Consider the following 27,257-nt stretch of genomic DNA (forward strand, 5'->3'; position numbering starts at 1 on the left):
CTTAAACTGTTTGAATGATCATGGCAGCTTGTTTGAAACAACTCAAATTCTTTTGTAGGTTAAAGTTCATTAAATTGGTTAGGAGGTGGCTAGCAGAGCTGGATAATATACTTTCAAAACACTGTCTGAATACTTGTGTGAACAAAACTATGAATTGTATAGACCAGTGGTTTTCAACTTTTATAGACTTAAGCACCCCTTTTTTCCTTTCTCCCTGCCTCCCTAAAAAAACAAAAAACAAAAAAAAAGAAGCTCTAAGCTTTCACTCATTTTTTTGATCCTGGAAAAATAATACAGCAATTCTTCTGTAGCAAAGAACTCACAAAGACCATAAAAGGTCAGAATGTTTGACACTATTAATGAAATCTCTGGATCTTGTGTGGATGTTTGCTCACCTAATGGTGTTAATATTGCATGGCACCCCAGGGCCCCCTTAAAAGGATCATCTTTGAAACCCTGGTTGAGAATCATTGGTGTAGACAGTGTTTTCACCTCTTTTCAATATGTGTCTTCTTTTGCACAAGGACAATCATAGAAAATTAGTTCAAAGAACATTCCATGCCAATATGTATTTGCACAAGTTTGTCTGTTTTTTTTACCAAAAGTGCAGACATTGCCATGTTTGAAGTCTGATTTCCTTCCCTCTATTTGTAAGTGGTTCTATAATCCACTCATAGAGCATAAGAAATGGCTTAAGACTTAGGTGACCTATTCCTATGCCTCAAATAGTAAATAGTCTAGACATAGCCAAATTGAACAGTTCACTCCTGGATTGAATCATATTTACATGGATAGTCATATTTATATAGGAAGAATATGTATAGTATTTAAATTATTTTTGTAGATTATTCACAAATAGAAGGGATAAGTTTACTAAATAGGTCATTTGGTATGACTTGCTCACCTAAATCTAGTACCTATGATGTCTTGAAGCCTAGCACAGATGATTGTCATTAAGGTAGGGTGATGGCTTTCATGACGTCAGTCATCAAATCATAAAGTATCAGTACTGGTTGCTGTACTAGAGGTTGGGAGCCACAGTCAAATACGTGAGATAGCTTTGCAAATCGAATGTACAGCTAGCTATTGTAGTGAAATTAAATACTACATCCATGCCCAGAATGAATTCACTGACTCCATCTAAACAAACTCTTATGTATATAGCATGCCACAGGTGTGGGCACATGCGCGCATGTCTCACTGATTATCTTGTGGGGCCTTGCCAGCTACAACATATTAAACACACAGATCAAAAATACCAACCTTCTCTCAGTTCTCTTCAGCAAATGGGTCACACAATAGCAAAAACACTTTGCATAGACATTTCTACCTAAAATTACACAATTTGAAATCATATGGCAGCCTTTTATTTAGCAAAATTTTAGTGACTTTACTATTACAGTAGCCACACAGGTTGCCTAAAATACCTGTTATAGCTGGAGAAAATAGCAAATATACAGAATATAGATTGGAATTCCAAAAGGTGATTATAAAAGGGGTTGGAAGGGAGGATGTAGATCCTTATATAATGATTGTACTATGCTGTCTATCATCAAGCATCTGATTCATCTCTTCATTGCAGAATAGAAATGTTTTCATACCATTTTTGAAACTGTACACTCAAAGACTCCTTCAGCTCAGGGATGGTGGGTATGATGATATGCACAAAGGAAAGGATTACAGACTTCTCTCCTAACATCAGCAGCCAACTTAGTGTAACCCTAAGTTTTCCAAGTTTAAATTACAAGCCCACATTTAATAGCAATTTCCATTGGTCCCTTGTGTGGTCACTGTAGCAAGCTTTCTCTCTGATTACCTTCCCTCTCAGACAAGCTTTGAAGAACTAGCCTACATGTTTTTTTTTTTTTTCATGGAGCCTTATTATATTTGTCTAGTCTTCTTCCTCTGTGTTATGAACTTTTGCTTGTCCCATAGGCTCAGGAGAAAAAGTGAGCCAAAGTGGAAAAAAAACAACAACAACAAAAAAAAAACCTTGGAGAATCAAATCCCACCATTGAACTGGCAAGAGATCCAAAGCTCTTGGCACACAGAGGAGTCAATGGAGCTGCTGGAATGCAATGCGACTTTCAGAGCAATATCATGTTTTTAATGTAGCATGATGGTCTATGGAATATGTGTAAAGTTTAGAGATGCAGAAGTGATTCCAAGTGACAAACTGAGAGAGCAAAATCTAGGCCCAAGTACTACTTATTTTGGAAATAATCCAAAAGGGCTCTGGATAAAAGAAGAGGGAATGAAACACATGGGGGAGATTTGTTTCCATTCAAATTCCTTAACAAATCAAAGGCTTAATTAGTGCTCAAGTATATGCACCTAAAAAAATGTGACTTTGAATTGTTCCCCACCCCCCAAACTGAATTCAGTTCATAGCATGTCTGAGGAATGATCTTTCTCAGTTACTATATTATTTCCTCTTATTTCTGTACACTGAACTTATTTCCAGTCATTAAAACAACCTGGGCCTGATCCAAAGTCCCTCAAAACCAGGAGACTTTTAATTGAGATAAATGGATTTTGGATCAGCTGTTTCAAAGCACAACAAATCCTAAAGAATTTGGACATTGGTTTTCAATAGAGGCAAGGATTAGCATGTCAGAAGTTCAGGCTTTATTCAAACATGATAGGTGAGCAAATTTGTTCTCTTACAAGAGAAAGTGACCTGATACCTGATAAGTATCATGGCAACCTGATAAGCACTAAGTATTCTCATCTTCCATTGAACTTGGCCACACGTGTCATATTTCAGTTGGATGAATGCAAATCTATGTGATATTTTGGGGATCTTTTCAGAGGAATTCTTGCTAATATGAATAGTGGGCACTCAGATTTACTGCTGTGGGTTTGCATTTTTCCATTTTCAGAAATGACAGGGAAAACCCTATAAAAACAGTACTTTAGGAAAACAAAACAAAACAAAAACAAACAAAAAAACCCTTGTTGGAACCATGAAATACAGAGGCAGGTTTAAGTGACAGATGGGGAACAGAGCTATTCCAACTTGCATGCACGTCAGAAGTCCATTATGAGTTTGGGTCTGAAGCGTTATACTCATATTATCTGAACTGTCTTGGCCAATCCCTAACAACCCTATTTTAATATGCACTTATATCCTTTACTACAAGACTACCTAGGAACCCACATTCCTTAAACAGCTTCGACAGCAAAGTGGTTAATGTTTGAAGAATGAGTCATTCTTTCCTTTGCCATGGCATTGGGTTCTTATTGTACAACCCTGTACAGTACTTCAGCAATATATTTTTAAAGATTTAAAAAGCAAAAAGTTACAAAACCATTTGCAATTAACTTGAAATAGAAAAGATAGCACTTTTTTTAAATCCCATTATATAGTACACCGTATAAATTACAGAGTATTCAAATGCACAAACGCATCTGTGTAACATTTATCAAATGTAATTTTTGTGTTTGTGTGTGGGTTTATTTTTTTTCCAGAGTTTTTAGTCACAGTTCTACATGCCTCTCCCCTCACTATCACGTATGACAGTGCTCCAATTCTGAGACGTTGCTGTTGCAGTATCTCATGTTGTTGGGGATGTGGCAGTCTGTGTAGTTAATGCCCCCATTTGGGGTATAAATGGGCTGCAGTCTGAAATCTCCTTTAAGGAGTTGATCGTTATTTAAGGAGACAATCTGGAAGCTGGTTTCCGTCATCTCCAGGATGGAGTTGTCCTTCTTGGTCCCCGCCTCGCAGTAATCATCTTTCCGCCGGCCCCGGTTATATTTCCACTTCTGAGAGGTGTAGCGTCCCTTTTTGTGCATATGCCAACAAAAGATGCTGAGCAAGACCACAAGGACAAATATCACTGCCCCCCCAATCAACCCTGCCAGCAGAAATGGGGAGCCCATGTTTTGAGAAGTTGTCTGCTCATGGCTGGAGGCTGTGTTGCTGCCATTGTTTAAATAAGAACCCTTGGTTGTGGCTTCTGAACAGACAGTGTCTTCTCCAGCCCAGTAATTATTATAAGCATACAGTGGAACCAAACAAATCCGATAAGTGGATTTGGGCTCCAGATTTACCAGGCTTAAGTGTTGTTTCTCACCACTAACTTTCTGTTCCTGAACAATGCCCCCTACTGGACTGTGGCCCATTTTAACCCATGTGAGTTTGTAGGACATGACAGTAAAAAAGGACATCCAGTTAACTTGAATACAAGTGTCATTCACAAAATGAATGAAGAGTTGAATCCGTTCAGAAATGGGAGGTGTCACCCTTTCTTTGTCCTCCCTGGTAGGCACAGTGGGGAGCGTGGAAGTGGCGGGTGTGAGAGGGGTGTATTTGCTACTCAGGGTTGGAATTGATGAAGTAGGACCCAGTGTGGTTGGCAAGGTTATACCAGGAGCTGGGGTGACAAGTGGCAGACCAGGAGTGGTGGTTGGGCATGACAACATATTCATATTGAGCTCCCTGACTGCCATACCTCGGACCTGTTCTGGTCCCTGGCACATAAAGCCCCGGACATTGATGGATGAGGGAATAAATTTGAGCCACTCAGTGACCCATTTAATACTGCAGTCACATAACCAGGGATTATTCCTCACAGTAAGTTGCTTCAGGTTGTGGAGGTTATCAAAGACCCCTCTCACCAGCATCCGGAGATAATTGTTAGAAATATCAAGCCGCTCCAACTTGTGAAGGTTTGAAAAGGCTGTAAGTGGTATGTGGTTTATCTGGTTGTCCTGCAGGTAGAGCCTCAGCAGATGTGTACCTGGAAGATCAGGGGGAGGGTAAGTTAGTGAATTCCGTACTATTGAGAATTCCTTGAGATTCGATAGGTGGCTGAAGGTGCCCTCAGCAATGCCTTTATTGGTAAGGAGATTGCCATCCACAATCAGACGTTCCAAGCTTGTAAGATTCTGGAAAGCCAAGTCTGAAATAACGGCAATTCTGTTTTCATCAACTCGTAGTTCTTGTAAGTCCACTGGAAGGCCTACTGGTACACTGCTTAAATGATTCTTGGACAAAAACAGAAGCTTGAGGCTGATAGCTTCACGAAATGCCCCATCCTCAACACCTACAGTAGAGATGGAGTTGTCATCCAGATGCAGCTCTTCCAACTTCAAGAGCTGAGCCAGGGCAGCCCGAGAAATAGTCTGAATGTTGTTTTCCTGCAGGTGGAGAACCCTGACATTCTTGGGCAGATTCATGGGAAATTCATCCAATTGGTTGCCATATAGGTAGACCGTGTGCACAGACTGGACATTATGCAACTCTGCAGGGAATCCAGCATTATTAATTTGGTTATTGTGGAGGTAGAGTACGGTTACACCCTCCGGTATCCCAAGAGGCACTGAGGTCAAGCTTCGTTCATTACAATAGACAAAGTTTCGGTCACAGCGGCACACTTTTGGACAGGCCAGAGTTTTGGAAACCTGCATGTAGAGCCCCAAGGAAAATATGAGCCATGATTTCAGGAAAACAGCCCCATCTGAGGGCCACATTCTAGTCCATGGGCCCATTTCTAACTTAAAAGAAACAAATTTCCAAAGAAGGAGAAATAACAACAATGCTAAAGCACAGGTAGGAAAAATGTAGGTTGTTGAAATTGGTTTCTATTTGTGTCCAGTGTTCGGGCAAGAGGTAAAGTCTTGGAAGCTAAATGCAAAATAATCCTTTTATAATTGGCCTACCTCTTGCTTTTCATAGGAAAGCCACAGTCTTATTAGCCAGGGTTACATATTTTGCTGCCTTCCTCCATGTGTATTGAAAGAAGCAAGAGCTGTGCCTTTGCAGGGTAGCAACAGTATATGTAAAGCTACCAAAAGCTGTCTGCATGTAAGTTGGTAGGGTAGGCCAATACTTCCTTTCTCTGCAGTGAAGGCGTGGTGCACTCAGCTTTCTTCAGTCTACAAGGTCTTCATTTCAGCCTGGTGCAGGATCTAAGAAGCCTGTTAAAAGTAAGAGAAGAAACTGAATAATATGAAATGTTCACCTGAGGAGAACAAGCTTTTGAAAAATCTTCTGTGTACAGGATGTAGTTATTATGGCATTTTGATAATAGATATAACTATTAAACAATGGATTGCTACTACTACAGAAATGTTCTCATCATGGATTTGATCTAGAATCCCTTGAGGTAATGAAGAGACTGATTTCAACGAAGGTTGAATTGATCCCTTTTTTTTATATAAACCTTTTGTCCTACCAAAATCTACTTAAAATATTAAAACTTTTAAGTTTTACTAACAATTGTTAGAACTTGTAAAGTTTACTAGAAATGTTAGCATAAGTACTTTCTCCATTTGGGGGGAAAAAGGATTATTCTCACACCACTGAATATGATGAAAGTTATAACATAGATGTTAGTGGGAAAAGGATGTGGCCTAAATGATTTAATCACATTGCATGTTCTTTCTTTCCACTTAATCCTCTTCTATGAGCTGTTCTGTTTCTGTTATTCCATGCTGCCCTGCACATTCTCTTCTGTTCCATTGCCCAAATCTTAATTATTGTACCTAATGTAAATGGATTAGCTGCCTATGGCCTGACATTTCTATTAATGCCATTATCAGTGAAATTATTAATAATGATGGTATGTACCATGCAATCATTAAACTTCAGCATTAAAATTCCTTAGAAAGGAATAAGGTTGTTTGCTCCTATCAGAGCTATGCTTTCAGCGTGTCAGCAAAACAATAGCATCTGATATTTACAGGTTTGGATTGATTAGCAAATTCCTTAGTCTTAACTTACATGACGTCTTGAATATACCTTTCTCTCCCTTGTTTGTGTCCCTTATTTTTCTTTCTGATATTATTTATTATTCAACTTTATATCTGGTGAGCCTCATGTCCCAGTTGCTGCCCTCAGGAACCCTGTGGATCTGGAGTTTACTCTGTTTAGGAGCCAAAATATTATAGTCTTATGATGGGAAACCTTGTTCTTCTTGTATATCATTATACTTATTTGAAAGCTCATCAGGTATTACCCCAAATCTCAAACAGTTGGAAGCAAAAAACAAGCACTAACGTAGTCTCGTAGCCTATTATTATGCATCCAAATGGTACATTTACCTTATGTCTGTACTGTATGCTGTGCTCCTATAGAAATCAAAAGATTAGCAAATGCACTGCTCAAGGCTTTCCTCTCCAGCAGACCTCTTTCAGTTAAGAGTCATTGCTTTCCAATTATATAAAATGACATGATACCGTAGAGAAACTCTAACAGGATTCTAACATGAGTTGAAGCATGACAGTTCATCCTCTTTTAATATGGCTGAACTCCCATCTAGATCATATTGTCCTGATTGGTCATGACATTTGTATTTAAAATGACAAAAGGACTTGCAAGGCCTTCTTCAAGATACTTGGGACCACACAGAATGGCAGTGGCTTCCTTACTCCTACTCTGTGATTAGAAATACCCAGTGTGTCTCAGTAGTATCTAAGGAAAAGAACAAACTGTAACATATTATACTGTCACTATTACTTCAATTGCTGAAAAGATAAGTCTTAATTCAACAGGCATTCTGGACAGCCCATTTGAGGAAGGGTTGCCAGATAACCACATGTCCTATATGTCCAGGAAGGATACAGTGGGCTCATCTACACTATTTTAATGCACATTAGCCTATTTTAATGCTCATTAAAACATAACAAAAAAGTGCTCCTTATCTAATGGCTATACATTACAATAGGCTAATGCACATTTTTCTACTATCTCACAATGGAGATACTAGATTTAATGTGCATTACCTAAAGTACATTAATGAGCATATAGGTGCATGTGATTCTTCCCTAGAAAAGTGTTTCAGCGCACCTAGTGCTAGTCATTATATATTAAACTGAGAAGATCTTTGACTGTCCAGTCACTTGAGGACCAGCACTGCTGCACTCATGAGACGCAAGTGCTCTTGGGTTTATCTCTTTATTTTGTTTGTCAGGTTTCACATTCATAAATCTTTTTAAAAGTTTCTTGAAACATGGTTTTTCATCTCATCCTGCTGAGGAAGTGAGTCATTTTATTAATTCCAGGATCCTAAACTCCAGCTAGCAATGCTTAATAAACTGAGACTATAAAACTCAGAATACAGAAAATAGGTATTGTCACTCCATAACCACTGTTGATTGTATTAGCAGCAGCACAAGGACAAATCTAATCAAACGTTTATGACTTCACTGTTAACTATAGTGTGAACGAGCAAAAGGATAAGAACAAGGATGCAAGGAAATGGTTGTTCTGCAATGTATTCTTAGCATTATAATAATAAAGTATACTAATAATAATTTCAATTATTACTACTTAATGAGTAGTACTTAATGAGGATACTTACTATTAGTAGTAATATTCATATTGTTATTACCCACCATCCAAATACATGAGAGCTGCTCCATATAGATCCATGTGTATATTTGTTTGCCTCTACCCAAAACAGCATGATATCTAAATCAGATTTACCCATTAAAGAGTCAGGAACTTTCCTTGCTTAAACATGGCAATAATGCAGAAGATGTAATCAAAGTGCAGTCTACCACTAGGCCATGATTTTTTGTATCCAGTGGATGCATGAAGTGATCAAAAATTATAGACTAAATATAGACAATGGATTTATGGCACATTATAACCTGTCTGCCATCTGATACCCCAGGTAACCTCTCTACAATTTACCACCTACATTCCATCACCAGATCACCATTCCCCTTACCCACCCCGCACCTCTCTCATCCATTGTCTCTCACCCCCTCTGACACTCACTGCCATGCATTTGCATTTTCACTGACCTAAATTCTTTCATACTGGATTCCATCCCATCCAGGAGAGCACAATACAACTACAGATGCTCCCTCTGCCTGAAGAAGGGTGGTTGTAATCGAAAGCTTACACAGGAGAATATTTCCAACTATTTTAGTTTGTCTAATAAAAGATATCACATTTACGCAAGGAACCTTGTCTGCCTATGTCCTTATGCCAAGATAGCTACAACCAACACCCCTGAAAGATGGAACGTACAAGAAATTAGCTGACTATCTGCAAGAGAACTGCGAACATTTGGATTTAGCATGCTGGGAGGGAAGAAAATCCTGACACACATTATTATTAGCTCCTCTGATGTTATTTAAATGAAAGTTGTGATCTGAGTGAGGGCTGTGGCACAGGGGAATGGGTTAGATTTATGAATTACAAATGCCTTTGGTTTGCAAGACCCAGTCATTGGATTTGAAGACATAAGCCTCTGACAGGAAGACAATCAGGTTGAACTGTGGAAGGGAAAGAAAATCTATTGTATTTATCTTAAAAGAGAATGATCAACAAAATTATACCTCACACATAATACATGTGCCCATAATCACTTAGATTAGTGTTTCTCAACTTGTGGGTCGTTCTCCCTCCTCCCTCCAGCCTGTGTCAGGCCGGACTCATTTCGTTACCACCCACATGAGATGGAGCTGCCTCAGCCTGCACTCTGCCTCAAGTGGGACAGGGGCAGCTGGGGGTGTAGGGGGAGGCAGGGGGCTGCGGGTCAGGAATGATGGGCCCCAGCATGGCCGGAGGTGGAGGCGGGCAGGGGACTGTGGGTCGCGCACTAGCAGGGTCAAGCACCAGCAGGGCGAGGGGGTATGGGTTGGGACAGGCCATGGACCTTTGCAAATGGGTCCCCGTCGGAAAAAAAGTTTGAGAACCACTGACTGTTTCATCTTCTACAACCCCGGATAATTTATCTTTCTCATTTTAGATTGTGCAGTCTGTGGCTTCTATAAAGTATCTAGCACATTTCAGACCCTATACAATAGAAATAATAAATAGTAATTAGACTCAAGGGTCACATAATAAGGCTGAGTGACCTAGTTTGAAATAGATGAGACTACATGCCCACATTCAACAGATACCTTCATTTGAAAATTGTGGCTTACAATCCTGATTTGGTATCCATGGAAGTCAAAAGAAAAGTGCCCAACTGCTTCTTGAAAGATGCTTGCATTGTCTCCTTTCAAATACCCCTCCTTAAAATTTCCTTTTTGTTATGACTAATGTTGGCTGGAGCGTACCAATTATGTTCCATGACAGCCTTTAAGGTTTCAAAATCTGCTTTTGCTCTGCATTGGAATAAGCCCTTTATAACGTTTGGACAAAATATATTTGAGTGGAAATATCTATTTTTGGATTGAAAAGATGAGGTTTGTATTTGAATTTTTCTCACTCTCTCATTAGATGTGACCAAAGAGCTCTACATCTCACAAACATTCCCATTGAAAACTTCATCAAAATCAATACGGAGATGTATTCCACAAAACACATTTGCTTCAATGGATCAACATAGTTCAACAGAGATATATTTGATTGAAAATGTTCCAAGCAGCTCAAGCAAAAAAACTATGCAATAATTAGGCAGCAGGTGGGCTAAGACCACTGTCTAGCTTGCTGACAAATATTCCTGCATATTTTTGTGTTCTTGGATAAGTCTGCCTGTCTCTCTTTTCTCTTGTTTCATGCTTGAGTTACAAGCTTTTTCTGATCTGAAACCATATTTTTGTACCATGCAAGTAGAGTTTCTAATGCACTGGGATTCTGGTTCAGAGACAGGATTCTTGAATACAACAGAAATAATAATAAAAATAGTAACAATAGCAATGAAAATAGGAACCTAGGAGTTCTGACCCCTTGTCTGCTATAGTATCTACTCAGCAGCAGTTTGCCTAGAGATGCTAACATTTTTCTAAACCTGAACCTTGCCCACTATAAGTGAAAATGTAAGCAACAACATAAAAAAAAAGACAACAATAATCTTCCCTTCTGTAGAACTGTTACAAATGGTTCAATCCAATTGTGCATAAATCTATGCTAAATAAATCTATTCCATTTTCCAGTAGAATAAGGTTATTATCAGGTCATAATTTTCCCCACAATTTTAGCATGGATGGTAAGAACAAGGCTACTATTCACAGAACTGAATAACAACAAGAAAAAAAAAATCTGATGACATTCCTTTGGAGCTAGCATAGTCAGTGTTACAGCAAGCTGGACCTGTATTCATATTATCTGATAACAGAAGATAATTATGGAATAATATATGATATATCCCTCTGTCTTCATAAACAGAACTTACATATGCAATTCCCAAAGTACATCTACAAATGAATGAACATTATGTTCTGCTTTATTGATTAAAAGCCAAAGACTATGATTAATTGTATATCTTACCATATGAGTTATTTGATTTTGAAGTTGGAATTGAAAAATGCATTGCATAAGACTATAATCCATGCATCAAGGGCATAGATCAGAATATAAATGGCAACATTACTCAAGGCAGTGGTGTGCTTTTGCAATAAGCCATGTATGGTCTGTGTGTGGGGTGGGGAGGAAGAGAGTTAGAGAGGGAGTGGCCTTGTGCAGACATTCAGTTTTTCCAGGGAGAGTCGCTGGTCTCCCGAGACAAGCCACATGTGTACAGATGTTCAGGGTATTTTTCACAGGGTAAAAATGGCCACCCCAGGAGAAAAATAACCTGGGAACAAACAGGGTTAAGTCACTCTGTTTATCCTGGTATAACAAATGTATGTATATGCTATGGCTTGTCTCAGAAAAGAACACCTTCTCCCCTTCCCCTACCGGTGAGACAGTGGTCGCATCTACATGAGACTCTGACTGCTCAGTTGTTACTGTACGGTCATTTAGTATTCACAGACCCACGTACTAAATGGCTGCACAGTAACTAGAGCTACTGCACAGTAGGATCCCTGCACAGCTTCCTAGCAATGCTGACTGTGCAGTAGCTCATTACTACTGTGCAGTAGTAGCATTGTGCCATGGGTTCATGCCACATGACGCTACTGCGCAGCAGTAATAAAATACTGCACAGGAAGCATATTGTGTAGATGTGACCAGTGTGTTGCTTGCTGGACTCCGCTGGTCCAGAACACTCTGCCTTGGTAATCCCCACCTGGTGCTGCAGGGAAACACAGGCTGACCATGGGGAGCCTCGGTCAGTCAACCGGGCTGCCCTTTGCAGTGATGCAATCTGTTGCCAGGCAGACAAAGGAAGTCTATAGAGCATGCTGAGAGGTGTGCATAGCCCCGTTGCCCTCCAGCTGTACAGTGTCAGCACTTCAAGCTCTCCATTCTTTAGGGCCTCAGCATTCAAATGCCTGTACGTGCAGCTCTGGGTAAGTTCCTCTATACAGACAGCAAACCTGAGAGAATGCTCCCAAGTTATTTGAATGTGTGTACACAGCCAGATAGAGAGAGGCAGAGAGAGACGATATAAAGGTAAGAGCAGAAAGATGTTTTCACCCTTGGAATCCTTTTATTATAAAGAATACACCCCTTTTTAGATCATCATGGCATCTTTACACATGCTTTAGGGATGGGGTGTGAGGCGCTTTATTAGAGAGCCACTCTAATTAAGTGCCAACAGCATCTCCTGTGCTTCAAAATGGTGGCAGGGGCACTTTAACTAAAGCCACGTGACGAGCTTTAGTTAAAATGCCCCTGCCACCATTTTGAAGCACAGGGATGCTGAATACATGAGATGCTGAAACTTCTGGAGCACACTAATTAGCACGCTTCAGCAGACTCAGTTAATCAAGTCTGCTCCGACACACTGTAATTACGGTGCATTGGAGCAGGCATCCCACACATCTACAGGCACCCCATGACTAAGAAAAATACAAGGTTTCATCAAGCAAGTTCTGTAGACACAATGAAGTCCATGGCGGAAAATTTTCTGCAAGTTAAGGATTTTCAGTGAAACACTGAGGCTTTATCAAAGTGTCTCATTAAATTTAGGTAGATAATTCCCCCTTATGTCTTTCTTTCACTCTTTGTTCATTGATCGGGACATTTCTACTTTTGCTTCCTAATATGCGCTCATAAACATACATGAAATGCAGACCTGGAAAAATTTCAGAAGTGTCTGGGCCTGCACTGCCATGGAAAGGTTTGCATATTCTGAGGGAAAGCTTACAAAGTTGTACTAGTGACAAAGTATATGCTTAAGGAGGCTTCAGACACTGCATCCTGCTATAGCTCTTTGATCTATTGATAACTAGAACCCTACAAATTAATAAAAAGAGACTTTTTCTCATCAGGACACAAGCTTCAGGAAATCCTTTAAAAAACATGATATCATCTCAGGAAAGAGCTATATCTTTCAAAATTCAGATTCAGATTCCTTCAAGTTGACAGCAGCCCATGGAGTTCTATTTCTACTTGTCATTAGGGGATGCTAAGCCAGCAGTAAACCTTCTCTCCCCACCAAAAAGGGGCAGAGCAGGGAAAGCAATGTTTTTCTCTCCCTTCTTCCTTGTTTTTCTCCTGTCCATTTCCTGACTAGTAGCTAAAGGTTTAGGAATCCTGATTCTAAGGAACTGCTCTTGTTTGGGAGCAAACCATCAGTCATGTTAGAACCAAGACTTTTAACCAATTTCTGATATAATGAAGCTTTCTATCTTAAAAATAGATTATATACAATTTTGCAGAATTAAAATTCACTGAATGTCAGAAGCTAAATAGTCCTGGGACAGTTTAGGACCTGAATGGGAGATCCCTTCCATAGATTCAAGCCAAATAGTTTTGGTTTTGCTAAATACTATACCTGGGCTGTCCAGCACATAGCCCCCAAGGGGTTAATTTGTGGCTCCTGCTCAGGTGCCTCCCCTGCAACTGCTGTGGTTAAGTACTGTAGAGTAAACTCTCTTGGGCATGCTTCTACACATGCAGGGACGTGGGAGAAAATTTGCTGCTCCTAGTAGCAGACTGCTTTCACTTCCTGCACCAGACACCTGAAGCGGTTAGGGGCAGCTCTACCCCTGGTCCTAGCTCAGGGAATAGCAGGGAGCACAGGGCCAGGAAACAGTTGTCTCCGGTTTGGGGCTGGAACATAACTCCCTGCCCCCAGGAGCTGCCTTCTGCCGGGGCGGACTCCAGCACCAGAGCCCAAACAGGGACAATGTCTCCTTGTGGCGAGCTCCCAGCCCCCACTCCATGATCGCAGGGCTAGGGCTGAGAGATCCTTATAAGAATTCTTATAAGGATCTCCCAGCCTGGGCCCTCAACTGCGGAGCTCAAGCTGGGAGATAAGGATCTCCCAGCCCCAACCCTATGATCATGGAATGGAGGCTGGGAGCTCCCTGTTGCCAGGGCACAGAGACATTGTCCCCACCTGGGCTCCGGTGGCAGAGCCTGCCCTAGTAGCAGGCAGCTCCCAGGGGCAGGGAGCAAGTTCCTACCCCTGCTACCCAGCTGACTGGCAGCAAACGTGTTTCTGGTCAGGCATCTACATGTGTGCTACTGCGCAGTTAGTAATTGAGAGTTAATTTGCTACTTGTATTTGCAGGTAGAAAATTTACTCATGATTAGAGCCAATTATTGCACAGTGGCCATGTCTACACGAGATGCTACAGCACAGTAGAAATGAGCTACTATGCTGTAGCTCATTGCTTTCATGCAGTAGTGCTGCCAGACACTAGCAAGGCAGTAACAATACTGCACAGTAGTAACAAGCTATTGTACTGTAGCTCATTGCTATGGTGCAGTAGCATTGGGAAAAAACTGTCTGGTGACAGTACTGCATAGTAACACCGGTTACTGCACAATCATTTAGTACTTACTCAGGTAGACATAGCCAGTAAGCATCTGCACATGTAGACGGTGACACTTGCTGCACAGTAATTAGCTCTAATCTCCAGTAAAGAGTCTTGCATAGATGTGTTCACAATGTGGGAGACAGTGTGACAGATGGGAGCGCCAGTGCAGTGGGGGGCCTGCACAGTGCGTGGCTTGCAGGACCCACAGATTACATAGATATTTCCCACACAGAATGCAGCTCTTTTCCACTCAGAGGTTGAACAGCCCTGCACTAGACCATTGTAAATAATGAGCATCAAGACTTCATTTGCCATTGTCATCACTGCTTAGCTGATGGATGGGAATAAAATGGTATTAAATATCAAAGATGTATATTGCGTGAACAATATTTATTGTCATTCACTATTACTCACCCCAGCTTCTCCTTTAGATACCCTTCATATCTTGTCTAACCTAAGTGTTTGGGTGTAGAGAGTTCAGGCTCTGGCAGTACCATATGAAGGTTCTACAACTGAAAATCATTCAACAAGAGGTTTATGCCTATAGCTCAATTTGGGGACTATGAACAAGAGGACCTTGGCTGATCTCGGTTGTTAAAGCACATAGATGTAGTGAAATGAGCAGCATATGTATCACTTTTCAAATAAAAAACAGTAACTTTTACTGCATTCATGAGCAGAAATGAAATCAGTGTAACATGTGTGGGCCAGAAAATAGGCTGCCATCTTTTGCATTAACTGAAGCTTCTGCACGGCCTTCAGTGGCAGCCCCAAGTGTCTGGTAGTTGAAGCATCTATTTATGAGGAGATATCTATATTCTCAGAATAAAACTGCTGAGTGCTGTTTCCTCTGCCAGACTTATTCCAGATGGTCACCACCATGACATTTTCACTCCAGAGGGGATAGGGGAACAGATGATCCCCTCCAGGAATGATATTAAATGGAGTTCCACATCTAGTAGGAAAATGCTACTGAGCAGACCAGTTGGTGTCTTTATTAACCTTCCCCCAAGGCCAAGTTTCTCAGACTCTACCATTTTAACCCTGAACAACTCAAAATTTTACAAAGGTGTGTGTGGGTTCAGGATGTTAAAAGAGTGATTTTTTATACATACACCTTTAAACTCTGATTTTATATCATAGGAAAAATGGCTTGGATGGGGGTCATCTTAGATTTTTGCTTCAAGTGCAGCTCAGAATTAGATATGTCATCTTAGTTTTTTGCTTCAAGTGCAGCTCAGAATTAGATATATGTGGAATCTATACACATGCCCAAAGAGTCATGTGTATCAGCGTTCCTGCATGGAAAAATGGTGGTGGGGGCACTTGAACTAAAGCTCATTGAACAAGCTTTCGTTAAAGTGCCCCTGCAGCCATTTTTCAGTACAGGGACACTGATACATGTGATGCAGGAGTCTGCTGGGGTGCGGTAATTACCACACTCGAGCAGACTCGATTAATCAAGTCTGCTCTGACGCACTTGCTCTCAGAGCACTTGCTCTGACGTAATTGCAGCATATTGGAGCAGCCTTGATGCACTTGTATAAGTGCCCATATAGTATGCATGTTAAGACTGAGGGATTGTGGAAGTGGACTGAGAGAAGAAAGGGAATTTAAATGTTAAACTGGTTAGAACATTTTCAGCAAAATGTGTTTTCACTGAAATACACTGTTTTGATGAGAAAGAAAGATTTCAAGGAGATGCATTGATTTTGATGAACTATTTAGTAGGATTGTTTCCGAGATCCAGGGCTCTTTGATCACCTTCTGACAGAGTGTGAGGGAGAATTAAAAACCTGACAGTTTGGATCCTAAAATGGATGCCTCAGTTCAGTTCCATTTTATAGGAACTTTCAAAAGATTTTAAGGTTTTATTTTCATTCCATTTTGAAACCTTGTAAGTTGTTGCAAGAAGTGATTGTTGGCTTCCCACCAGTTCCACTTACAAGGCAAGAGAGAAAGAGAGAAATCCCTTGTTTGCATTCTTGACCCTTCTCCAACAGATTTAGATCTTTCTATGACAAAAGCTGGGCATGTCTGGTAAAATTAATAACTCTAAATTAATTAAAACAATTCCCTTTTCTGAACACAAATGTTCTGTACTACATTTAGCATAATGTATTTTGTACTGAGAAAAGGGAAGGCAACCTGCTGTTTCTTTGGAAGCAAATTGGTCTCTACCTATAAATTATTCTACACAGTGAAGCAAACAGTTTGCTTTTATCTAGAGATATGTGGGCAGCCTGGCAAAACGTCTGTGGATAATTTGAAAAAGCTGCTTTTAGTGACCTAAGTGACTAAACATTGTTTCTGTGGAGACAACATCTTGACACATTTTAAATGTATTTAATGGTTCTACGCTGTTGATGACATTCCACGTTGTAATGAATTAGTTTGCATAAGGGTATCATTCACTCGGGGTCTCAGGAAAATGAGGGTGGGCTGCCTGTTTTCTGCCTATTTGAGACAGATATACGGGAGGGGGCAAGGGTAAATTTTAACCAAATCCCAGCCCTAAAGTGGCTTGATATGAATAAGCCATATTCACACATACATCCTTCCATCTCAGCTATAGAGTTCTTTCCTTCTCTTTCCTGCTTTGCATGCAGCTCCTTCACAGCTTTCATTATTATTCCATAAGCACTGCTAAAGGGTTATTAAAGAAGATTAATACTGCCTACATCCTAATTGCTTCTGAATATTGAAGGAACCGATCAGTGATGCTCTAGGTATCTTTGGGCCAGCTAGAACCCAAACCCAAAAGCACACCGCAGCCTCTCAAGCCAGGAAGATTTAAGGCTTGAATGAAAGAAGTGTGGGGCGGGGAGTGGGGGGGCTAGAGATTGGTTTTGTTTTGTTTTTTAACTTTTAAATCATTATAATCAGATAACCACTTGTCAGGAAGCAAATATTGATTATGAAGAATGCACAACTAGGCTTTTGCAATACCCACCAGCTTCTGAACGAGTGGATTATTAACCATCTGTACAGTAGCTCAGCATCAGTGGTGCCAGTCAAGGGTTTGGTTTTGCTGTTTTCCCCAATACTTTTGCACCTCCACATTATATAACATACAATATTCTCTCTATTTCAGAAGCAACCCTCCAGAGCCTATCACTGTGTGAACATGGCCCATGAGTAAATTTCCAGGTACTATTGGACTAAACTACTCAATAATAATGCCCCTTTTTGAGCCTATTTTGTAGACACATTAGTTCTTTTGTGGAACTCTCTAAAACCCACTGTTTCTGTGGAGCATACCACCAGCACTAATATTCACTGTAACACTGAGGGGAAGAAATCACCAAAGGGAAAGGAAGAAGTACATTGGTTTGCAAATTCCAAAGAAAAATTATTTTTAACAGAATTCTTCTAATCCTACTAATAACTTTTTATGTAATTTAAAACAAAAAAGTGTTATATTACAGAGGTGGGTTTTTTTTTCTTTTTTGTGCCTCAGTTTTATTTTTTACTTGTTTTTCATCTGGTTCAGTATTTTCCCTTTTTCAAACAATCCCCAATGTACAGGTGATTTTAGTTCATTTCCTGTGTCCACCATCCACTATCACTATCTATGAGATCTGGGGTAAGTCACATAACCTCTCTTTGGATCATGAAGGGTAATAAAGTTTCCTTTCCCCAAGTTTTGTTTTTATTGTTTAAGTAGTAAGCTCTTTGGGGCAGAGACTGTGTATGTACACAGTCTAATAAAACAGAGCTCCGATCTCAGCATTAAATACAACTAGCAGTACCTAGTTGTACTGCTAGTTGTATTTAATGCCTTCCTGCTCCATCCTGCACAAGGCAGCATTGTTCCCCTGTACTGCATCCTTTGTTACTTTGTCACATCTAGTGTATATATAGACAATACAGTAAGATAAGAGGTCTAGACATTTGTATAGTAGAGAGATTATGGTAACACAACAGGTAAATATCTAATTTTCTAATATCTAAATATCTAATTTTCTCTGTCAGCTCTACTGAGCAAGAAAAAGGACCCTGCTGTCCATGCATATGTATGCATAAGCATCCAGCAGCAAAATAAACCCCTGCTATTCAATTCTAGACTTTTAAACTATTGTTGTGTTTGCCCAGTAACAATTGTAAAACTGTTTGCTACAGAGCCCTGCTAGGCTCATCTTGCTTGTGAAAGCCAGAGACTTCACAATGAATCAGCGCTGACAGAGACAGAAGAGAGCACAAAAAGCAATTCGGTTCTGTCTTTCAACTTCTCCCTCCACCCTGGGAGGTCTGTGTGTGGTTGCATTAGTGAGATCAAAACTGCCAGCAGGCCCACAAACAACACTTCCTAGCAGTAGGGGAAGGAGTATTCTACAGCTAGTGCCTCACAGAGGGTGAAATTCAGCTCTGTGCACCACACCAAAGTGAGGCTTGTGCACCACTTGTACTCTCTGAATAGCTTCTAAGTGGGACTTAAATGGCACAGAAACCTTGAGATAACCTTCTGTGCAAGAAGTGCAAGAACTGCACCCGTCATGTGCCAAACATTACAGACAAATGGGCTAGTTGCAAAGTTGTGCTGCCTTGTCCCATTTTCCAGTATGATGATTATTTCAAGGCATCATAATAATTTCCAGTGGCATTAGGGGTTATAATGTAAATGCACCATGAGGGCCAAAGGAAAGGCCCCTCACTCAGGAACAATACATGGTAAATGTAAGGTCTGAGATAGGAGGCGTAATATGTTCTGGTCAAAAGTGGGAGGCTGTGTATGGATGCAGGAGAGGATTGCCAGAGCCCTATAGAGATTTCAGGCTATAGTAATGCCCATGAACAGCCTGGTAAAGGCTAAGCTAGCCACTGGTGCCACTAGGGAGAGAATTCTGTCACTAACAGCAGCCCCAAAACCCAGACCACAGTGTGTCAAAAAGTCACTTACATTCTTTGCTCTTCTCCAATCAGGAATTAGGTACTGTGTTACTAGGCATCTTATCTGATGATTTACAACTAAGTGATATTTCAACTCATATTCTGAATGTTGAAATTCTCATATAACTGTTAATGGCCAAACAAGCAAACAAAGAAGCAAGAAAACAAACAAAATAACTGAACACACAATATACTATATTAATTATAGATGGTTAAGGTTTGTTCATGGTTATTCCATAGGGGAAAGGGGGGAAAAAACATTAAGGGAGAATTTATCACTTTTGAGATTAAGGGTTTGTGAAAAAAAGAATAAACAGTAAAATGATAAAAGGAAGCTTTCCTTGAGTTCTAGTTCCTTATATAGCAACTTTTTTGGTTTAGCTTTAGAGAAAAAAACTCTGTAGAATGAAGTGGTGACCTCAGGAAGAGTTGGAACATATCATTATGGCCTGGACTTGTCTTCCATGACCTCTGAACCTTCCCGGGAGAGAATAAGCTAAGCCACAAGTCAAATTTGAACTCCCTTGTAGAATAAGTTTTTGAATGTGGGGTTTGGGTTTGAGCATATCTGTAACTATTAGACTTTCTAAGCTTTAACAAAACATTATTTAACTCTTTACTCCATTTTCTGTCTAATACAGACACAACTTTTTTCTTCATTTTCCTGCTCAGACTTTGGAGAAAAGGATGCTGGAGCTATCACTGAATAAAGTTTTAGTCTGCAAACTTGTTAACTTATGTCTTTCACTTTTCAAGGATGGAGAAGATTTTTTGTAAGAAAAACCATCCCCTCACCTTCCTGAACTTAGATATTTTAAAAGTCGAATCCCTGACATAACAATAGGAGCTATAACTGAGGACCTGCCTCAATATAAAGGAAGGCTACAGAGAATGCCAATCCTAACTTCAATTCTGTTGTCAAACTTAAATTAAGACTAATTGAAATTACTCTAAACACTGCCTGTCCCCTCTTGGTGAATAAACCCTTCACATCTTTATACTTGTTATGGTTTACTCAAGCTATAACTATTTCAGTCTTTTAAATCTGTCTTCTCAAATCCCAAATCCATTCTACCAGGCCCTTTAATCATCCAATCAGGCCCTTTTTGTTATTCTTCTCTGAAATCCTTCTAATTAATCACTATTTTTCTGTTATTCAGATACCCAGAACTAAACATATTATTCTAGATACGGTCTTGACACCTGTGGTACAGTCAGTCAATAAATGGAGAATAAAAAATACCAACTGATTTTCTCCATATCCAAAAAACTCCTCTAATCCTGCTTTAAAAGAACAATTCCCCTCTTTTCATGTACGTCCAATTCCTTCCTGAATGAATCAACCCAAACCTTCGTTCAGTAACTGCAGCATACTTCAAACCTGATCTAATTTACAATGGCTCAAAAACTGCCTTGTCACTAAAAAATAATTGGTGACTGGTATTTCAGCACAGTTGGTAACAAGATTTTGCTTTTCACCTCTGGATCACCATTTCTAATCCAGTGTGGGCCAGTGGTATCCAGCCAGAACCCATTCAAATAGATGACTTGTGGCATGTGTAAAATGAGATAGTGAATTCAGTCTATTTTTAAGAGAGACCAGTTTAAGCTAAAAGGAAGAGTTAATGACTGGCAGTCAGGGGATCAGACATCTTTTTTTAGCTCTGATACAGACTCTGTGATTCAAAGCAAATAATTTTGAGGCAAAATGTGATCCTTCCCCTATGCAGATGCTCAAAGGAGTAGGCAGGAAGAGCACTCCCTTTAGGGCTAGTGACAGAAATTACACATAAACCAGTATAAGTGATCAGAAACTGGTTCAAATCTGTAACACAACAGAAGTTCAGTGCACATAAACTATTTTCAAACTCGCCAAAACCAGTTTAAAATGAACCTAAATGAATGTAGTATCAGACTTAAATGATTTAGGTTAAATTGGTTTATTGAACTTCTGTCCCAGATCCCCTCCAGATTCAAGCTAATTTACAGTCCCTCAGCATCCCAGATTGCTTTGTACCTCTCCCATAAACCCCTGCTCAAAGGATGGGCAGGCTAGCCCTGGCCCTAGCTGTCTGTGTCAACAGAGCAGGGAGACATGCACTATCACCCCCAGCTTGTGGCCTGGGTGACTGCAGGAATGTGGCTCCAGTTCCAGAATCAAAATGTGAATATTTGTTAACTTTTTTATTGGTTCGATCTATGAGGCTTAGACTAACCTGCAGTGATTGAATTGATTCAGCCTCAGGCTTTTTGACGGTCTGTACTTAGCCTACCAGTCATAGAGAAGACTGTTTCAGTCCCTATTATTTCCACTGAATATTTTACCCAATAGTTCCTGAGTTGAAGTACAGGAGCAGTTGGTAGAGATGACAAGGTTCAAAATGACTACATTCTTTCCTAAGTGATGAGCACACTCCTCCTGAACTTCAAGAAGCTCTAAGTAGCATTATTTTCTTTCTGTATTCATTTCACTTTCTAGTCAACACTGTGCTCCAGAACTGGGCTGGGATCAGGCAAGCTGAATTCTCGGCTTGGTCTGACACTCATCTACTGTGTGGCTCCAGGCAGTTATTTTTGTTTCCTTTCCTACTCTTTGTTTGTCTTTATATTATAATCAGCTTTTTAGGCAGGACAGTAACACTGTACCTAGCACAAAGGGCCCAATCAAAATGTGTGTGCCCTTAGCATTCAGATTTTTAAGCATTTATCTATATCCACAAGGGCTAGAATTGTGGAAAGGAAAGGAAAGGAAAGGCAGGGAGAGGAAAGAAAAGGAAATGTGACATTCTCCCATAGTCGCATGGTTCCAGGAACTGTGAGTTTAATAAAAGTGACAGGTATTTCAAGATTCACAATAAAATAATGAGAACTGGCAATATAGTAAAGAAGAAACAAATCATCTAAAAATGTGTGGATTTATTAAGTTTTACATGAGCATTAAGTAAATATGACTAATCAAGCCAAACATCTCATTTGGCTTCGCACTTGAATATTTATGATAACTCTACCCTCTGAGGATAATAGAAGGTAAAACGAAGCCAAAACATCATTCCCCATTAAGCTACATGGGCAGCCTCTCCCAGATATCTTACTACAAGGGTGATAAAAACAAGATAAAGTATCATTTGCTGACTTGTATTCAACAAGGTAAGGTCCATGTTGGAAAGGACAAAGTTTGTCAGTAGCACAATCTATGTTGACTTAATAATACAGTGCAAACAGAACTCTTATTTCCTGGTAGATTTAGTCACTTTCCCATTTGTTTTGGGGAATGAATTACCAAATTTGTATTCTCTAGTTGCACATCTACAATTTTCATATACCCTTTCCTAAATAAGCACTTGTAGGCAATTATTTAGCCCTAAAATTTCAAACATAACTCAAGTAATTGCCCTTTTGAATTCATATATATGAACTTCAAGGGCTCAGTATCTGGATGTCATAACTAACTGTACTTCTGCAGTCTATACAGTAAGATGGCTGTCAGCAGTGAAGAGACTAAATCTCTGGTTCATTTAGAAGTCATAGGAACATAGGTCTGGAGTGACCTCCTAGGTCATTGATGCCTGCATGGTGTCGCCAAGAGGTAGGCAACTGTGTCATCAAGAGGTGTCACACTTCTGACCCTTCTTTCCTCTTGCTGGGGGGAAAAACTTGTGCCTCTGCTGTACTTGTTCTAAGCAAAAATTAGTTATTCCTCATACAACTATTGTGACAGGTATTATTCTCCTGCTCTTGTAGGCGGAGCAACTGAAACTGGGTCCATCTACACATGACACTTTAATGCATATTAACCTAATTTAATGTGTATCAAAGGTGTGTGCCTACACATTCGTGCTCTTAATGCGCATTAAAAATAGTGGATTTAGGTTATTCACGCCAAAATTTGATACCTGCATTTAGCGTGAATAGTTAAAGCGCATTAGTGAACATGTAGATATGTTAAAGCACATTAACGCTGTGTGTGTTGATTGACTTGGGACTAACTTTAGTCCCAAGTCAGTCTACACACAGCATTAATGTGCTTTAATGCCAGCACATGTAGACATCTGCCTAAACCCACTTAATGTGCGTTAAGCTAATGTGCATTAAATTTAGGTGTGCTTAAATGCACATGTAGACACACCCATAGAGGCTGTAATTTTGTGTTTCATTACTGCCTTTGACAATGCTGCAGCATATAGGGCTTGCCCCAAGATGCTGAGTTTGCCCAAGGAGAGGTCCCCAACAAACACAATTGTTATGGTAGTGTTGCAAGCTGCTGTCTTTGAAACCTCAGGATGCAGGGCATACTAGGAATAGGGCTGGGGGCTGTGGAAAGTGATGAAATAGTGCTATATTTTGCAGACTTTTTCGGCAGCAGAGCCTCCTATAGGCAGTTCAGATGTGTCCACCTCAAGAATAGGGGTCTTCTTCTGTGCCTGAAGCATCCCTAAATGGGTAGGACTCACTGAGGGGCTTGCCTTTGTCCCCCTGAGGTTTGTCCTGTGCCTATGAGAAGTCTTTGCCAGGGTGCTAACATGACTTCCCTAACGTTACAAAATTGAGACAGTAGCAGAACTAGCAATAGAAGTTAAAAGGTCCAGTCTCCTAATTCCATGTTCAGTCATCTAACCCACATATTCTCTCCACTTAGATATCCATCTTTGAAAACTTGTCTCCCAAGGACACAGTCTCTGAATGCTCCAGCTTGGCTGTTTTTTCTTTCAGTCACTAGTATCAACCTCAGGTAGTCATTCAGTGCATAGGTCAGAGGACTGTCATCACAGTGGGAAATTCAGTTTAATGAAAGCACTTGCAGAAATCCTTTTGTTTACTAAAAGCATGTAAATGGATAGTGTGATTTACAAGGTTACAAGGAAACAAGAGCATGACTTCCCTTGATGCTGTGGTTAAGAGAGCTTAGAAACTTGCATGACACAATAGCAACACTCATTGCTGAAAACCACAGAACCAATTCAGCTGCATCTTTTTAAGTACTAAGTATTAGAAAACATGCTGGTTTCACCTTGTTCTCTTTGTGGGAGACAAGACTGCATTTAAACATTTAGAAATTAGTAAGTGCCTAGGGAATCTTTGTGGCTTTTTGGGTGGAATTACAAAGACAAAGTCAAATAGGGAACTTCCAGGTACTATGGCACAACAAGAAGTGTATGAAAGATTTAAATCTTGGATATTGGGCCCATGTGGTGTCAAAGTTCCTAGACTTTATTGCAGCCAGACTTAAAATTCAGCCAGAAATGGGAGTAGTTATAACATGTGGCAGACATTTTACTTTAGCAACAGCATGTGTAGCTGAGATCATTCAGGTAACTGTACAAACTTGTTCCAACCACAAAATTCAGCTGGAAATTTTGTGCCAAAAATAAGTTTTCTTCAAGATTTCTCACAATTTCTGCTATGGCTACATGGTGGCTTGAAACATAAAAAAAAATCATCATTACTATTGGAACTGGGTTAGAAAAAAGCATAGCTACCTGATAAATTGCACTTACTATTTTAGTCATGGAATTGCCCTTGATTCAAAAATGATAATTTAAAAAAATACCTTCCTCATTTAAAATCATTCTATGAAATAAACCCTGACTCTCTTTGCTAAATCACCTACTATTGGATCTGTATTACTTAATTGTGACTGGTTACATTAGTCTGCCAGAAGTCACGTTTCCCTTAATTCAACAGGCATAACTCTTATGTAAAGTTTTTTGGGGCAACTACTTAGAAAAAGAGACTTTAAAATTAACTTTAAATGATAATTTATAATTCATTTTCATTATCTTTTGCAAAGTTCAGTCACACAAATGTGCCTAGAAAGCATGGAAAAAAGGTTAGTAACACACCTAAAGTGATTATTGTAAAAATTCAGATGAAAGTACAGAGCAATTTTTTTCAAGTGTTCATGCTCCTCTGCCCATGATGCCAAAAACTGTAGGGAGAGAAACAGGCCAATTTATTGTGCACTGATTTATGCTTATGCTACAGCATTTTGGCACATCCATATATAATTTTGGTCAGGGTCAGGAAGGAAAGGGGCAAAAACAGGGACGTAGACATATGAGGAGAAAGGATCCATATACTGCTTAGAATCTTCCAAAAGATTTAGTTTGAACATAGTTCCAACATTATCTAAGACTTATGGAGAAAATGTCACAATTCTGCTTGCCAGGTATGAGAGTAAAAAGCAGATTTTTATCTTAGTTACAGTTCTATATGTTAACAGGACAATATTTTAGATCAGAATTTAGTTATTGGACTTACAGAATCTACCTTGCTAGTATAAAACACATTGTACTTATTTCTGCTATCATTTTAGTGTGCATGGTTACCATTTTAATAGTTTAACTTTTTAAATATTTAATCAGGTTTTCTTATCTTTTGCTCCTTATACATATTATTATTATTTGTAATAGGCTTATAGAAATTGTGCTTCATCCCAAGTTCCTCAAAAGACTGAAGGGATGGAAGTGCTGTATAAATAAAACTATAATTGGTTTATATCAGTATGAGGCAATAATCATGGATACCTTCTTCAGGAGAGTTGTTTGTAACTACCCAGGGTCTATGTGGGTCCCTTTAAAGCCAACTAACAAAAGAATTGGACTCTTCTTATTTATGTTATTACATTCAGTTAACTGCAAGGGAAGCCAATCATATCACTTGATTTCCACATTTCATTTTATAATTCACAATATGTACCTCAAAGTCTTATGCAGTGATTCTATTGTGAACAATGGCAGTTCACAAAAACAGAGTTAATAATTTGTGTCACTTCTGTAAAATAGCAGGGAGATAAAACTGCAACAGAACACTTTCAGTACATTAGAAATGAAACAAGGCAATTTTGTTCAACCTTCTTGGGACTGTTCTGAGTGATATTAAGCATAATAAGCTGGAGAACAATATTGTGAAGAAAACATTTGAAACTTTGGTTTTACAAAGTCAGTTGATTCTGTGTCAGGCAATTACTGCTGCAAAGGCTTGAATAAAAATGCAAGATAATAGGGCTCATCAGGTACATAGGATACTTAAGTGTTTAATTCACTGCTCAAAATGAAAATTTAGCCTGAAGTTTCAGCTAGGGATGTATACTGTGTAAGATCTAACAGCCATGGTTTGATTTAGTTTGAAGTAAGGATAAAACAGTGTTATATGGGAGAGCAAATGTTCTAGTGTTTGCCAGCCCAAATTTTTAATCTGCTTTTTTATTATTATTATTTTTGTCCTTGCATGTTTTTGCAAACCAGAAAGAACCCAGGAAGAATTCCAGCCAAGAAGAACCCAACAGTAACAGAAATAAGTGAAGAATTGAATAATCCCTTATCCCCCAAATGATAAGAATGATTTCCCTAGATACAGACCCAATTTATTTTTTCCAGGATTCAGTCATTTCCTTCCTATTCTCTCTCAACCCCCTTTCCCTTTCTTTTTCTCTTGCCTGCTCCTAACATTAAGCTGACTCCAGTTCATATAAAGATGCTCATTGATTCTAATGAGGAATGGATTAGTTTTGTGACCATTGTTTTATCTTTTTCTGGGACCAGTACAAATCAAAGTGGTACCCTATTTCCCTGAGAAAAATAACCATATTGCATGGTTGGGAATAAGATCTTTGATTTATAATGGCTCAAAACAGTACTTCTATTTTCTTTCTTGTAAATAGAAACTGAAAAACTATTAGCTTTAAATAAGCTCCCCTCAGGCTTGTGAACTGAAGAAACTTTTTGTTTTCTTTATTATGTGGATATTCTTCCAAGATGGCATCAAAGAATAAGGAACCAGAAAACATCCCCCATTTTTCTAAAATA

At 39.5% G+C, this 27,257-nt stretch overlaps 1 protein-coding gene across 1 annotated transcript in view; it reads right to left on the reverse strand.

Annotated features, from left to right (window-relative positions):
- Positions 1-23: 23 nt before the first annotated feature.
- FLRT2 (fibronectin leucine rich transmembrane protein 2) overlaps positions 24-27,257 on the reverse strand; it is a 33,286-nt gene continuing 6,052 nt past the window's right edge. Inside the window, exon 2 of the mRNA XM_006038310.3 lies at positions 24-5,925. Within this exon, the coding sequence (XP_006038372.1) occupies positions 3,511-5,496 (1,986 nt within the window). The 5' untranslated portion in view covers positions 5,497-5,925 and the 3' untranslated portion in view covers positions 24-3,510. The remainder of the gene's footprint in view (positions 5,926-27,257) is intronic.

This window comes from Alligator sinensis, unplaced genomic scaffold, assembly GCF_000455745.1.
Source record: "Alligator sinensis unplaced genomic scaffold, ASM45574v1 scaffold835_1, whole genome shotgun sequence".
Classification (NCBI taxonomy): Eukaryota; Metazoa; Chordata; order Crocodylia; family Alligatoridae; genus Alligator; species Alligator sinensis.